Below are 13,320 nucleotides of genomic sequence, written 5' to 3'. Positions count from 1 at the left end.
GTCATTTCAGCTCTGTCAGGCATTTACACAGCAGTCATCACAAACACCAGTCTCTGTATTGGTTGTAGTTGTAACAGAGCTCTGATGGCCACCTCCTCTTCCATACACACTCTGTTGATTCTGCATTTGAGATCTGCAATGTAGTGTGTGTGACTCATTTCATGGTTTTATTTTGGTAATCACCTTCCTCCTGTGTCTCTTGTGGTTTTACTTCCTGTCTTTATTTCTTTCCCTTCTGTTTTCAGTCCCACCTGTGTCTCATTGGTTGATTATTCTCCTGTGTATATAAGGTCTTGTCTCTTTTTAGCTTTAGAGTACAGTTGTGTCATGTATTCTCCATGATGGCTCAGAGTGGAGTCTCTCCTGCTACCTCTTTATGGATTCTCTTGTGTTATTACCTGGTTTTGGGCTTTTTATATGGAGATTGTAAGATATTTAATTTTTGTTATTAAATCTACTTCTTCATTTGGGTCCTTGTAATCTCAAGATAAAAACATTGTCCCCCCGGCACAAGCCGCTCTGCTTCCTTTTCATACAGGAAACAGACCACCAAAAGCTAGAACCCTCTGAGGAAAAGCAAAATCTCTTGAGTGAAGGAGTGGGGCTGCATGGTCTGGTTGTCTTAAATTGCCCTTACATGGGGACAGTGATGAAAGCGTGTCCTCATGACCCCAGTCGGCAGCAAAGAGTGGATGACTTCATGTTTTGGAGAGAAAGAAAAAAATGCAGAGAGCACATAGAGTCGACTGCTCCTTGCAGCCTGAAGCCACCACAGAGCCACCAGTCACTGCAACAGCTACATTTACACCTACAGTTTGTCTCTTTGTTTACAGGGTAAAACAATTAGCTCACAAATAAATGAGTGCATGTTTTGTCTCAGTCAGTCAGTAAATCAGGTGCAGGTAAAAACAGGCAAAATCCATTTATCCAAGTACCCATACCCAAGAATGGCTAATAAAGAAATATTCATTATTATTATGATGATGATTATTAGTTTATGTACAACCAGTGCCCATTACACAATTTCAAGTAGTGCATTTTCTTAATCATCAAATAATATACTGAGGTACATTTTGATAAATAAATGCTGTTATGACATTTTACACATTTTACACATTACATTGGCACAGTCAGAGGTCAAGTAAAACCTATGATGAGATTACAGGACAAGGAGAAAGTAATGTGTCTTCAGGAAGCAGGAGGAGGTCATGGTGAGGTCAGGGTGATGAATGGATTTAGCACGCCTGATTTTATCCAGGGGGCCTGAGTCCACTCCCTGACCTATAATCCCAGACCTATAATCAGAGTTTGCTTTTTCTGTTAACTGTAACCACCATCTTTCCCTGCTGCTAGCCCTTCTGTAGTCGCCCTGTACATTCTGTGATGAGGGAAGATTTGAAAAACGTTGAAACAGGATGTAATGCCTGGTTCTGCATTTGTGTCAGGTGACAGGATTGGACCAACTGAACATGACTACTAAAGTGGTAAAAAGTGCATTTACTCAAGTATTGTACTTTGAAGTACTTCTCCTTTACTTGAGTATTTCTATTTAATGCTGCTTTATACTTCAACTGCACTACATTAGAGAGGGAAATATTGAACTATTTACTGAAATTTACATTAAAAAATAAGGTTATAAGATACAACATATTGTAAAATGTAAATCTCACCAAAACTTAATAAAAATCAAAGATTCACTTCATTTCACTTACATGTATGAAATTCTGTAGACGTATGTAACATCCCAAAAAAAAACCCATTAATGATGATGTTACATTTTGAAGGCTTTTTTTTTGATGGGCATATGCGGCAGCATGGCAAATTTTGATGTTTCACCATGAAACAGGAAGCTACAGATGCATGGTCCAATCTGCACCCAACTTCACATGTTTGATAAGAAGCCTGGCCTTTGGCGGGAGCAAAGATGGAAGTCAGGTGAGACACAAAGTGTGCATACAGTGGAGGTCAGAGTGGATGGGTCTACAAAACATGAATTAAACACAAGATACTGCTACCAAGTCAACTCTAACCATGAAAAAGTACTTATTTTAACCCAAACCAGCATTTTATGGATCATATCAGAGGGTAGGGACTAACAACTGATTTGGTTGTTTAGGTTGGACAACTTGTTGGATGAGGCTGTGTAATCAGTTTAACAGTGGTACAACACGTTTGTTTTGTTGTCTGCCGGGGATATTTTTTGGACTGAGAACACAGACTAGGTATTTCCTCTCCTTCAGGTGCAGAACATGTGTATATCTGTAGTCAGCTGGCAGGCAGCTGTGGCCTTTGTTTACCTAAAGATGTGAGGTGATGTGAGCAGTGTAAAGTGTTTGATGAGGCAGTTATTGCTTTGGCTTGGCAGAGATTCACATGGTCCCAGAATCCCACCACTGTTCATGCAGGTACCAACAACCAGCAGGAGACACTAATACACTGATGGCAATTCTGATCCCTCAACCACCTCCAACCTTTCCTCTCACATCTAACTCAAGTCTCTGCTGTGCTATAGAGCATGGAGCATCTCTCCTAAACTGGCCTCTGTGTGGGTTGACTCACACCATTTTTAGTGTAACACAGTTGCTGCATGTCTTTAAAGGAATCAGTCAACATCCAAGGAAAAACTACATGACTGTACAGACACTGAGGTCATGTTCTCAGTTATTTCTGGGAATTTTCTAATGTGGGAGAAATGTATATTCTACAAATAAAAAACATACACACAGTGGGCAATCTATAAGATGACCACCAGCAAACCAACAAAATATAAGCTCATACAGGAGTGGTTCTGTGTGTTGACATTTCTGCTTAAACAGTACTTTACTTTGAGGAATATGAACATGTACTCTGTACCTGAAAAGAGAATGCTTTGCCTGAATGCGAAGAAAATAGTTTTCAAATTTAAATGAGGGAATACTGGACCAAAGAATCAGTAACCACGTGTATGGATTGGATCAAGCATTCAGTACTAAACTTGACACTTCTCATTTACAATGATATGGTAAATGGACTGTACTTATATAGCGCTTTTCTAGTCTTTTCAACCGCTCAAAGCGCTTTACACTACAGATCACATTCACCCATTCACACACATTCATACAGCACATGTTCTATACAAAGTGCTTTTCTATACACACATTGGGGTCAGTATCTTGCCCAAGGATACTTCGGCATGCGGACTGCAGGAGCCGGGAATCGAACCACCGACCTTCTGATTGGTGGGCAACTGCTCTACCTCCTCCTCCTCCAGCCGCCCCTATGAACACCTTTGAGTTTTAATTCCTGTCCCTACTGTACTGTGAGAGGATTCAGTATTTCAACACCATGTGTCCTGGGACTGTGGAGACAGCTTATAAACACCATGTTGGTAGATACATTGTACAGAAAAGAAATGACTTATGAACCAAAATCTAAATATCTAAAGGGGTGGGTGCATTAGGGGAGTGGCTGTGGGATGAGGTAGAATCTGATTTTTAAGTCTAATTCTGAGTTCATACATACACAACAATGAAGATGGCAACATCTGAGTCTCATCTCCATCGCCACGCCTCCACAAGGGCACTGCTCCCCACGTCTCCTCCCTCTGTCCGGCCGGCTTCACAGCTCGAGGCGAAGCCCTGCCAGCAGAGTGGATCATCAGTCAGCCTGAGCGAGGGGAAGACGGAAAACGTCATTCACTCCAGCTGATCCTCTGAACTGCGAACTGGATAGTGGTCGCGTCTGGACGCGCAATTACGCTCGGGAACAAGAGAGTTAGAAGTTTCACCGTTCAAGTTCCAAAATTAGGATCATTAATACTGGTGTATTTTGCAGCATTAAGGAGCATCCACCCATCCATGGGAATTCTCCAGAGAGAGATGAGCAGCGCGGAACCAGTGGACATGATCTCCGCGTAAAATATCTCTATCCGCGTCAAAATTCTTCCTTTAAAAACAAAATGCAGATCTTCCTGTACACAGCTGTGTTGTTCTATCTCAAGGAGTCTGCCAGCGCTGAGCCCAAAGCCACATGTCCAACACGGTGCGATGTGAGTACCTGTCCGAGTCCCAGCTGCCCCAGCGGTTACGTGCCGGACCGCTGCAACTGCTGCCTGGTGTGCGCCCAGGGGGAAGGAGAGCCGTGCGGCCGCAAGGACGACCTGCCGTGTGGGGACGGACTGGAGTGCCATCACCCGGCGGGCAAGCGGCTCTCTAAGGGGCTCTGTCAGTGCAAGTTCAGCCACGAAGTTTGTGGCAGCGATGGAAAGACCTACAGTAATGTGTGCCACCTGAAGGCGACCAGTAGGAAGGCTCTGCAACAGGGACTGCCTGGCATCACCCAGACCCAGAAAGGACCGTGTGAGACCAGTATAGGTACGGTTTACGCATTGGTGACTTCATTTGGTAACCACACGGTCTATACCAGACCCTGAAGTGTATTTAAGACACTAAACAGAGCTCTTTCCTAAAAAACCACCCACCAACCCCTCAGTGTTCTTTTACAATAGTCTAATACTGGAAAGTCAAATTAGCAGCTTATAGCAGGTATCTGAACTGACTGAATACTGTAGTCCTCTCAAACCAACTGCTTTACGTAAAGTAAAAAAAATGGAACAGAGCAGACTGGAAATTAACCACACCTCCAGTAAAAGGGCTGTCCTGCAGACTGCTTCAGAAAGTCCCTCCACCATAACACAGACTTCATGTGTTGTAGCTTGGGATTCTGAAGGCCTCGCAGTGTAAACATTCTCGTTTCTGTCAGAGAATGAAGTGAATGAGTGGAGCTGCTTTATGAAATGACGGCCCTTAGAACATTGTGAGGAGATTCTGTTTCAGCACCCTGTGGTCACACAAACAGTTGGATTTCTTTCCTTTAAAGGGAGAGAGGGGCATGCACCATAAACTGTGAGTTCACCACAGTCTTGATCCACACTGGTACTGGATGATTTAGAGATGAAGGTCTGTCTCTGAATGGTGTTTTACTTCTGGTTTATGTAAGATGAGATAAGATAAGCTAAGACAGACTTTATTCATCTCGTTTACAGCAGCAGTGAGAACAAACAAGAGTGAAGAATAGAATAGATACAAATATAATATAAAAAGAAGAAGGATGAAAATAAAGTGCAAAAAACATTGCAAACTGTAATAAACATAAATGTACAGTTTGTATACAGAAGATGGTGATAATCAGTGAGGTAGTTAAAGGCATGTGTAAAAAGTATAAGTAAACTTATACTAGAGTTATTGGCTTTTTAGCCATGCTGATGGTGTGGTTCAAGTGATGGTCAACTGTTAAAATCACAGACATACAAGTACAATTACCCCTATTCCTAGATGATTTATGGACGTTGGTAATCTAACAGATAAGCGGTAAAGATAATGGATGGACTTTGGTGATCTCCTAAAGATGGGGATGAACATCTTTTGAGCCAGTTCTGAATATGACTTGGGTGTGATGATAGATGAGAGTAAGCTGGTCTGTTGGCAGGTGTTGACAGCCAGCAGATAAAATCATGTAGTGTGTGATATGTATAGAGTGCGTATCCAGTCTCTGCCAGTCGTTTTCATAAGGATTTTTTTAAAACCATGTTTGATATGATGTCACTTATGTGCCACCTGTAAAAAAAATAAAATAGAAAATCAAAGAAAAATGGAGATTGCTTTAGTTCTCTCTGTAGACTGTTTAGTGCTACATGCCTCTTCATCCAGGATCTCACCAAACTGTATTTTTCTTCCTTTTTTGGCCCTCTCCGAGCAAATGTTACCACACTGAAACAGTGAAATTCTCTGGTTGTTGTCCATATTTACTTTGGTACAAGAACATGTTAAAGTTGGCTGAGTTTGCGTTACTTCAGTGGTAACAGACTGGTCATTCAGTGTGTTCTCTTGTGTTGACTGTCATTGTCTAAAGAGTTTGTGCAAGTTGGTGGAAACAGTCTTGGTTTGTCCAGTCTTTGTAGCTTTCAGCACTGTCTTTAGCTGTGTCCAAAGCACAAGCCAGAGATCATATAACTGTAACAACGATATCATGTCACAGAGCTATGGAATGAAGCTGTTGTGCATGCGTAGTACAAGTATAACCTGTGGGAAAAATGCATTTGAAAGCTTATTTTGGGGCAAATTCGCCAAACTTTTTAAGTAGTTTTTATCAGATTTGACTGGTGATTTTGTGGATGAAGTTTTTATGTCTTGGTGACCATTGAAAGTGAAGTTTTGGCTCTCTCCCTATTCATTTAGATAGTGATGCTGTTGCCAAGATGGCAGAGGTTGAAGCACATATTTCTATGATTTTCCATCCCAAGTCAGTCCAAGTAATAAATACAGCTGCAGTGGGTCCTCCCACAGTTTAAGCTCCATCCAGAGAGTTTAAACAGCTCAGAGCATAGTATAAGTTTTATGTGTAACAACTGAAGTAGTAGAAAAGGATTTTGCATACAGTAAAGGAAAAAACATTGCAAGAGAAAGCACGCTAACATGCTAGTTTAATCTCTGACCTGTATATTGAGTTGACAACAGTATTTACCCTCTGTTTGCCATCATATAGCCTTCCTGTCATACAGAGTAACCCTGTCCCCAACAAATTACATTCATATACTTTTCTCAGTTACATTGTGGTGTCAGCACTGTCACAGACTGGATTATGGTCTGAGGCAGCGTGTGTTCTGAATGAAAGAAGAGCTACATTTGAGGTGGAGGATGGATGTTTAAATGTATGAATAAGCACATATATAAATAGATACTTTCTGTATTAAATTAGACCAGGAGCATTCCATAACCTCAACCCAATGCTGTGAGAGTCTAAGCAGAACCACACAGAAGTTTAAAAACGCTGTAGTCACTTTATACTGAAAGATCTGAATTTCTAGTTGAAAATAAATATGTTGTCTGTGAACACTTTACTGACATATTCAGTATCATCATATTTGCAACTTGCCATTTATGTATCAGTCATAGCCTGCAACTCAACATAATGTTCACAGTATATTGACAATAAGTACCTAAGTTTAAAGTCCCTGAAAATGTGGTTTTAAATATATATGACTAAATCTGTAACAATCATACCCGCAATAACTAATTTTCTTGCCTGCTTTGGGAAACAAGAAACAAGTTGCAGTCTATCCCAGGAAAGAATCAAACCTGTGGGGTTGGTACAGTGGTGCAGTGGTTAGCACTGTCGCCTCACAGTAAATGGACTGTACTTATATAGCGCTTTTCTAGTCTTTTTGACCGCTCAAAGCGTTTTACACTACAGATCACATTCACACACATTCATACAGCACATGTTCTATATATATATATAATGTGCTTTCTAAACACATTCACACACCGATGTGACACACACACATCGGAGGCAATTGCCCAAGGATACTTCAGCTCGACTTCAATTCAAACCACCGACCTTCTGATTGGTGGGCGACTGCTCTACACAGCTGCCCCGCAGTAAGAACCTTTGGGTTCCAACTGGTTCATCCGGGGGCTTCTTCTTGTGGAGTTTGCAGTGTGAATGGTTGTTTGTCTGCATATGTCAGTTCTATGACCCTTAACGTTAAGCGGTATAGATTACGGATGGATGGAAGCCTGTGCAGTGATATATGGCAGTGGAAGAGGAGTGACTTTTTGTTTTCTTGCTGGTCAAACAACAGTGACATGACAATTGACGCAAGACTGTTTCCCTATCTCTAAGTTACTGTCTAACATCTTAGTTTTTAAGAGCTTCCTGATCCAATCGACCATGGTTCGAAAAGATAAAGTTTATAAGCTTTAATTATAGATATGGTATGAATGAAAGTGGAGGTGGGAGAATGCCAGTAGTGACAGTGATGTGACTACGAGACTGCTTACTGCCAAAAAGAGGGCGGCTCACAGGGTTTGTTGGAATTCGTGGCTTGAAAAATAGAGTTTCACAGTGGTGTTGCAGAGTGGGGCTTCTCCCCTCACAAACTTTGACAAGCACTGACAGTGGTGTGCAGAGACACAAACCAACAACAGCCAGGTTTAATTTAGGCCTGTCATTGAGTAACTCAAAGAATCAACATTATTTAGAGACAGTTTATGATGTACTGCCTTCAGCGTTTGATATTTGAACCGGTGAGAGTAATACACAGCAGCAGCTCTACATGGAAAGCTGTAGCTGAGTGTTTTCTACACTGCTTTGCTAATGATGATTTGTATTAGAGCTTGGTGAAGATGAATCACTGTGCCCAAACAATACTTTGCATTCACACTCACTCATTTTCAGTGACTTATATAACTGGATACTGAATAGTAGAGCCCTGTAGAGAGGAGCCGAAACACAAGCAGACGTGGACAAAACACAACAGAGTACAGTAATAAAAGATAATTGATCTGTGTTATTTTGGTCAATATCTGCCCTGATACTGATGTGTAGCTTAAAGTCTCTGCTGCTGAGATCAAGGGACTCTGCAACATTACCAGAGCTATGAAAAATCTTACTCTTAATTACCTTTTGGATTTCATCAGTTCATGTAATTGAAACTGGTAAGTCAGACGGTTTTTCCATTAAGAAGGTAACTGTGCACCTCCAGAGAGAAAATTCTGCTGCTGCTGGTAGAAAGCTAAAATAAATGACTTCCTTTGTGTATAAGAGACACACAACCAGATGGAGAGTATTTAAAACAGCACATGTGAAAGCTTTCATGAACTGCATCACATCAAATTTAGAGTAGCAAATGCACAAATACATTTATTGAGCACACAATCATTTTGTTTTTAGTTAAATATTCTTTGTGTGTTAATTTCTCTACAAAATATAACCTGCATTAGAATCTTTCTCTGCATTCAAAATGTAGGCACATATACAGAACCATAGATTTAAAGCTTTATTACTTTTGAAACTTTACTTATACAAAAATGAATGGTACTTCAGGGCTATTTTCTTTAAACTCAAGTGATCTAAAAAGGCATGAATGATTTACCACATCAGTTGGGTAAATCATCTGATGTGGGAGATGGGACTTGCAGGTTAATCACCCATATATTTTTAGTTCACCGCACCCATAGGATGTAATGCTCCAGTGATATGTGCATGTGTGTGTGTGTGCCAACCACATACCCTTTAAACCCAGACAAAATAAAAGGGCTTGTGATCAAAGGAAAATGTAAATATAGTCTGCCACAACTCTGGGCTGCAGGGACTTCCTGTTTCCTCAGCTGATATCTCTCATTTGGTAATGTGTGTGTGTGCGTGTGTGTGTGTGTGTGTGTGTGTGTGTGTGTAACCTCATGAGCAGGAATTGTGCTGATGACTGTAGCAGTGGTCGGACTAGCATGACATTTACTGTAGATATTCATGGTTCCCTGAGGATGACTTCAAAGATTTTTCACCCTGTTAGCTGTTCTCTAGCACTACCAACAGGCTAAATGATTCAGAATCTAAGAGGAAGACTGACCCAAAATGTATTGAGCATATTCATGCTCCCCACAGGCTGAATAATTTCGATTTTGCCACCACCAGGTCAAAATGTCGACTTAGTATTGATGATATTTAATGATATGGTATGTAAGCCCTGGATGATACAGGATGTTAGGTGAACCCTGTGTCAGTTAAGTTATTCTTTTACAGTCCACACACTTAGGAACTAAATAATACCAGTCAAAGGCACACCAGAGATGTTCTCTTAAATGTTGTGTATTGATTCTAGTGCTATAAACAACATGATTATTCATCACCATCTCGACATTTGAAAGCAATGTCACTGTTGATCATAGTTTACAGGTGCATGTGTGTGAGAGTGGAAATCAGGTTTACACAGGTCCACACAATTTCACATTCACTTTTAAGATGAAGAGATTATGAAACAGAACCACACACAGGGCTTTGTAAATGTGATGACAGAGTGTATATGAATATTGTGTGAGTTTGTGTTTTCTGCATGTTCTCAGTGATACTTTCCACACTTCCAGTCTTTCTGGGATAATAGATGAAGAATCAGACTGGTACTGTTGGAGTTTGCACATACTTTCACGACACCAACAGAAACGTAAGGTATAATATGGACCCAAGAAGAAAAACTACAGTTTATTTCTTCTTGGGTTTTATTTTAAAAGCTCTGGCCATCATTGGTACGGTTCAGGTTAACAAACCGATTAGCAATTGTCAATGTACTTGCAGAGAGAATTTGTATTTGTTTGATATACTGATGTCTGGAAGGTTTCAGCTACGTTATTGCTCCGCACAGATTTGATGTTTTTCACTGGAAGCTTGAGTGATATTTAAATCACATGCTTCATGTACCTCATTATTTATTTGCTCTGTTTCCATATTTCAATGTTTTTTTAAATCACCATCTCGGTCCATTCAAGGTTTTTTAAGTGCAACTTAAAAAGGCTCGTGAAAGCAGGTGCAGAGTTGTATATCTGCAGATTTGCCCTTTGTTATGTCTAACAATACTGACATCCAAAAATCCATTAAAAATATATATATTAAAGCTGCATGAGTGAATTGCTGTCCACTAAGGGGCAAAAAATCATCAAAATAAGCTGGCAGATGCACAGCCACCACCAAACACTCAGCTGCTGGTTTACTGGGAACTGTGCCACATTATACAGAGAGATATTTCTGTTATTTAGCCTGCCCTCACAGATATAAATGAGGTCAACAAAATAATAGAAACAATATAATGTAGGTAATTCAACAACACCACAAACTGTTGTTGCCTATTTACACATCCTGCAAAGAGTAACATTATCATCCCAATAGAGTATTCTATGGGATGCAGGTTCAGTACTGAGGTATCAGTGACAATAGTTTCCATAGATACCATCCTTCAGCTGTTTACTGATCATCTAGACCTGAAATTTCTCCTTTTATTAGTCTCATGGGTGATTAAATTACATTTAGGCCATGAGAAGGAAAGTCTGTTAGGTAATAATGTTAAGACGTAAACTCACTGACTTCAGTCTTTGGTTGGATTCTCTCTGTCATTTGAGAAACTCTTTTCAGTCTAAAATAACAAACCACATGTTCCTCAAAGGCTGACTTGGCTTAGCAGCATATAGTGCAGCTGTATAGACAGAATATAACTGATGATTACAGTTGGTTGAACAGTGCAGGAGATGACAGCACAACCTTGGTAGATTAAAGATGGTTTTCCATTAGAACTGCCCAGTGTGTGCCATCATGTGGGTTTATTAATGTTTGGCTAGTAAAACAGAGGTGACTGATTTGCAATGTCCTGTCTCAGATTTACTCACTTTACATTTCTCTACCTTCTCTGCGAGTTCTCTACATATTTTAAACATTAAAAGAAACAAAAAACTGCATACTGTATGTCCTGCTGGGTGGATACTGCCAACACACATTGAAAACAGAGGAAGGGGTGTCCAGATCAAGTTTTGTTTGGCCCTGGTCCTTTAATACTGAGTATCTGCTGATCCTGAGTCTGATTGATATTTACATGATTTAAATCTTGATTAGAATAGCCACAGCTGTAGACTAATTAATCAAACTCAAACACCTTATTTTTTATGACCTCCAAGATCCAGATACTGAAGATTTTCTGACAGAAGAAACTCTGTTCACTGGTAGTGTGAGCTTCTTCCCTCACTATCTATGTTTGACAAGCACTTACAGTGGTGTGCAAAGAACACACAAACTAAGCAGCCAAGTTTAATATAGGCCTGTCATCAGGTTACTCACAGAGTCAACATTAATAAGTGACAGCTGATAAAACACAGCAGAGCACACAGTAATGAAAGGATCAGATTTTGATCAGTGTTATTTTAGCTGATACTGATCCATTAGAATATGCCCAGATCCTTAGGATAATCTGTACTGCTTTCTATTATCAACAGCTGTCTTAATAAAAAAGTGTTTTTTAAGCAGCCCATTAGAAATCAAACAATGCTAAGACTGCTTTGCTTTATGTCACTATGACGGTCAGATGCACGTTCTGGTACTGTTACACTTAAATGCTGTGGGGTGGTGTCAGTGGTTTTAGTCTTACATTGTTTGTCTCATACAGGTATGTCTCTAACATTGTGTTTTCTTGTGGAGCACCCCAACTGGGTATTGAAAATAATAATAAAGTAAAACTAAAAAATTTAACAGTTTTAGCAGACTGGATGGACTAAAACTGAGTGTTGAGAAAACTGGGATATTAATTGTTGCTCCTACTCATATTGAACGAAATACTCCCTGGGGTCCTTATCTCGCTGTGTAATGCCAATGTGCAAGAATGTAAGATTTTGTTTTCATTCTTGGTTGTTTTAAGTTACAACACAAAACTGTAAAGACGTCTTTAGATCTCTCCTTTCAATTCATGACACTGTGAAAGTCTCTATTAACTTCCCACTTACATTATTTTAACACTCTTTCCTCTTGGCTTATGTCAGAAGTTTCATTTGATTATTAACAAATCAAAGTCTTGACTGATTATTAAAACATATAATTCTTCTTGTCAGTATAGGTCCTTCACATGCTGCCAGTCCTCGTTACAAGTTCAACTTCATAGCTGATGTAGTGGAGAAAATTGCCCCTGCTGTGGTCCACATCGAGCTCTTCCTCAGGTACTGACTGTGTATGTGTGTGTGTCTGATCACAAAATGATGGGCCATCAGCTCTCTATAATCCAGTACAGCTAAATTTACTGCTGCATTTCCCCACATCCCAGGCATCCTCTCTTTGGCCGGAACATCCCACTGTCTAGTGGATCTGGGTTTGTAATGTCAGAGAATGGACTATTGTTACCAACGCCCATGTAGTCTCAAGCAGCTCTCCAGTGTCCGGCCAACAGCACCTCAAGGTACAAAATCCAGTTTTATTTCTGTGATCCTTCATCCTTTTCACTTGAAATGGTCTAAGCTTTCTCAACATAATTTATATGCTTAATCCTCAGAGGAATAGTTGAGCATCTGATGTCAGTGAGTTAGGTACAGAGAAAATGGAAACAGGGCTGTTCAAAAATACACTCTACTAACTCATGTATATCTTTATCTTACTGTTGAATGTATACAAAAACAGAAATGGAAAAATGACAATCACTGTACAATCAGACATCAGTTTATCCATGCACATAGCTTTTTTTTTTTCTTCTTTTGCTATAGTATGGGTTGCGGTTGATAAATACGAGGGTACAGACCCTGACAACCTCACTGTTATTTGTCAAGAAATTTGGATCATGTAACTCCTCATATTAAACAAAACTTATTGTTTTTCCATTTGTTGTGTACAGATTAGACAAAGTGGATGCAGCATGTTAATCTGTGAGCTTTAGAGGTATTTGTAGGTGTATTTTTGAACTTTGGTCAGAGCCAGATGAGCTCTTCCCCATTTCCAGTCTTAATTCTAAGCCTCCTCCTTCCAACTCTATAGTTACTGTAT

General features: G+C 40.0%; 1 protein-coding gene across 1 annotated transcript; it reads left to right on the top strand.

The window, feature by feature from the left end:
* The first annotated feature begins 3,521 nt into the window (after positions 1-3,521).
* Positions 3,522-12,701, top strand: LOC108895252 (serine protease HTRA3-like). The gene is made up of 3 exons (XM_051068286.1): positions 3,522-4,352; positions 12,407-12,506; positions 12,611-12,701. Exons 1-3 carry the CDS (start codon positions 3,938-3,940, stop codon positions 12,699-12,701), a joined length of 606 nt encoding a protein of 201 aa, XP_050924243.1. The 5' UTR covers positions 3,522-3,937.
* The last annotated feature ends 619 nt before the right edge of the window (positions 12,702-13,320 follow it).

This window comes from Lates calcarifer, unplaced genomic scaffold (genome assembly GCF_001640805.2).
Source record: "Lates calcarifer isolate ASB-BC8 unplaced genomic scaffold, TLL_Latcal_v3 _unitig_3951_quiver_2347, whole genome shotgun sequence".
Classification (NCBI taxonomy): domain Eukaryota; kingdom Metazoa; phylum Chordata; class Actinopteri; family Centropomidae; genus Lates; species Lates calcarifer.
This window is presented reverse-complemented; position numbering and strand designations above follow the sequence as displayed.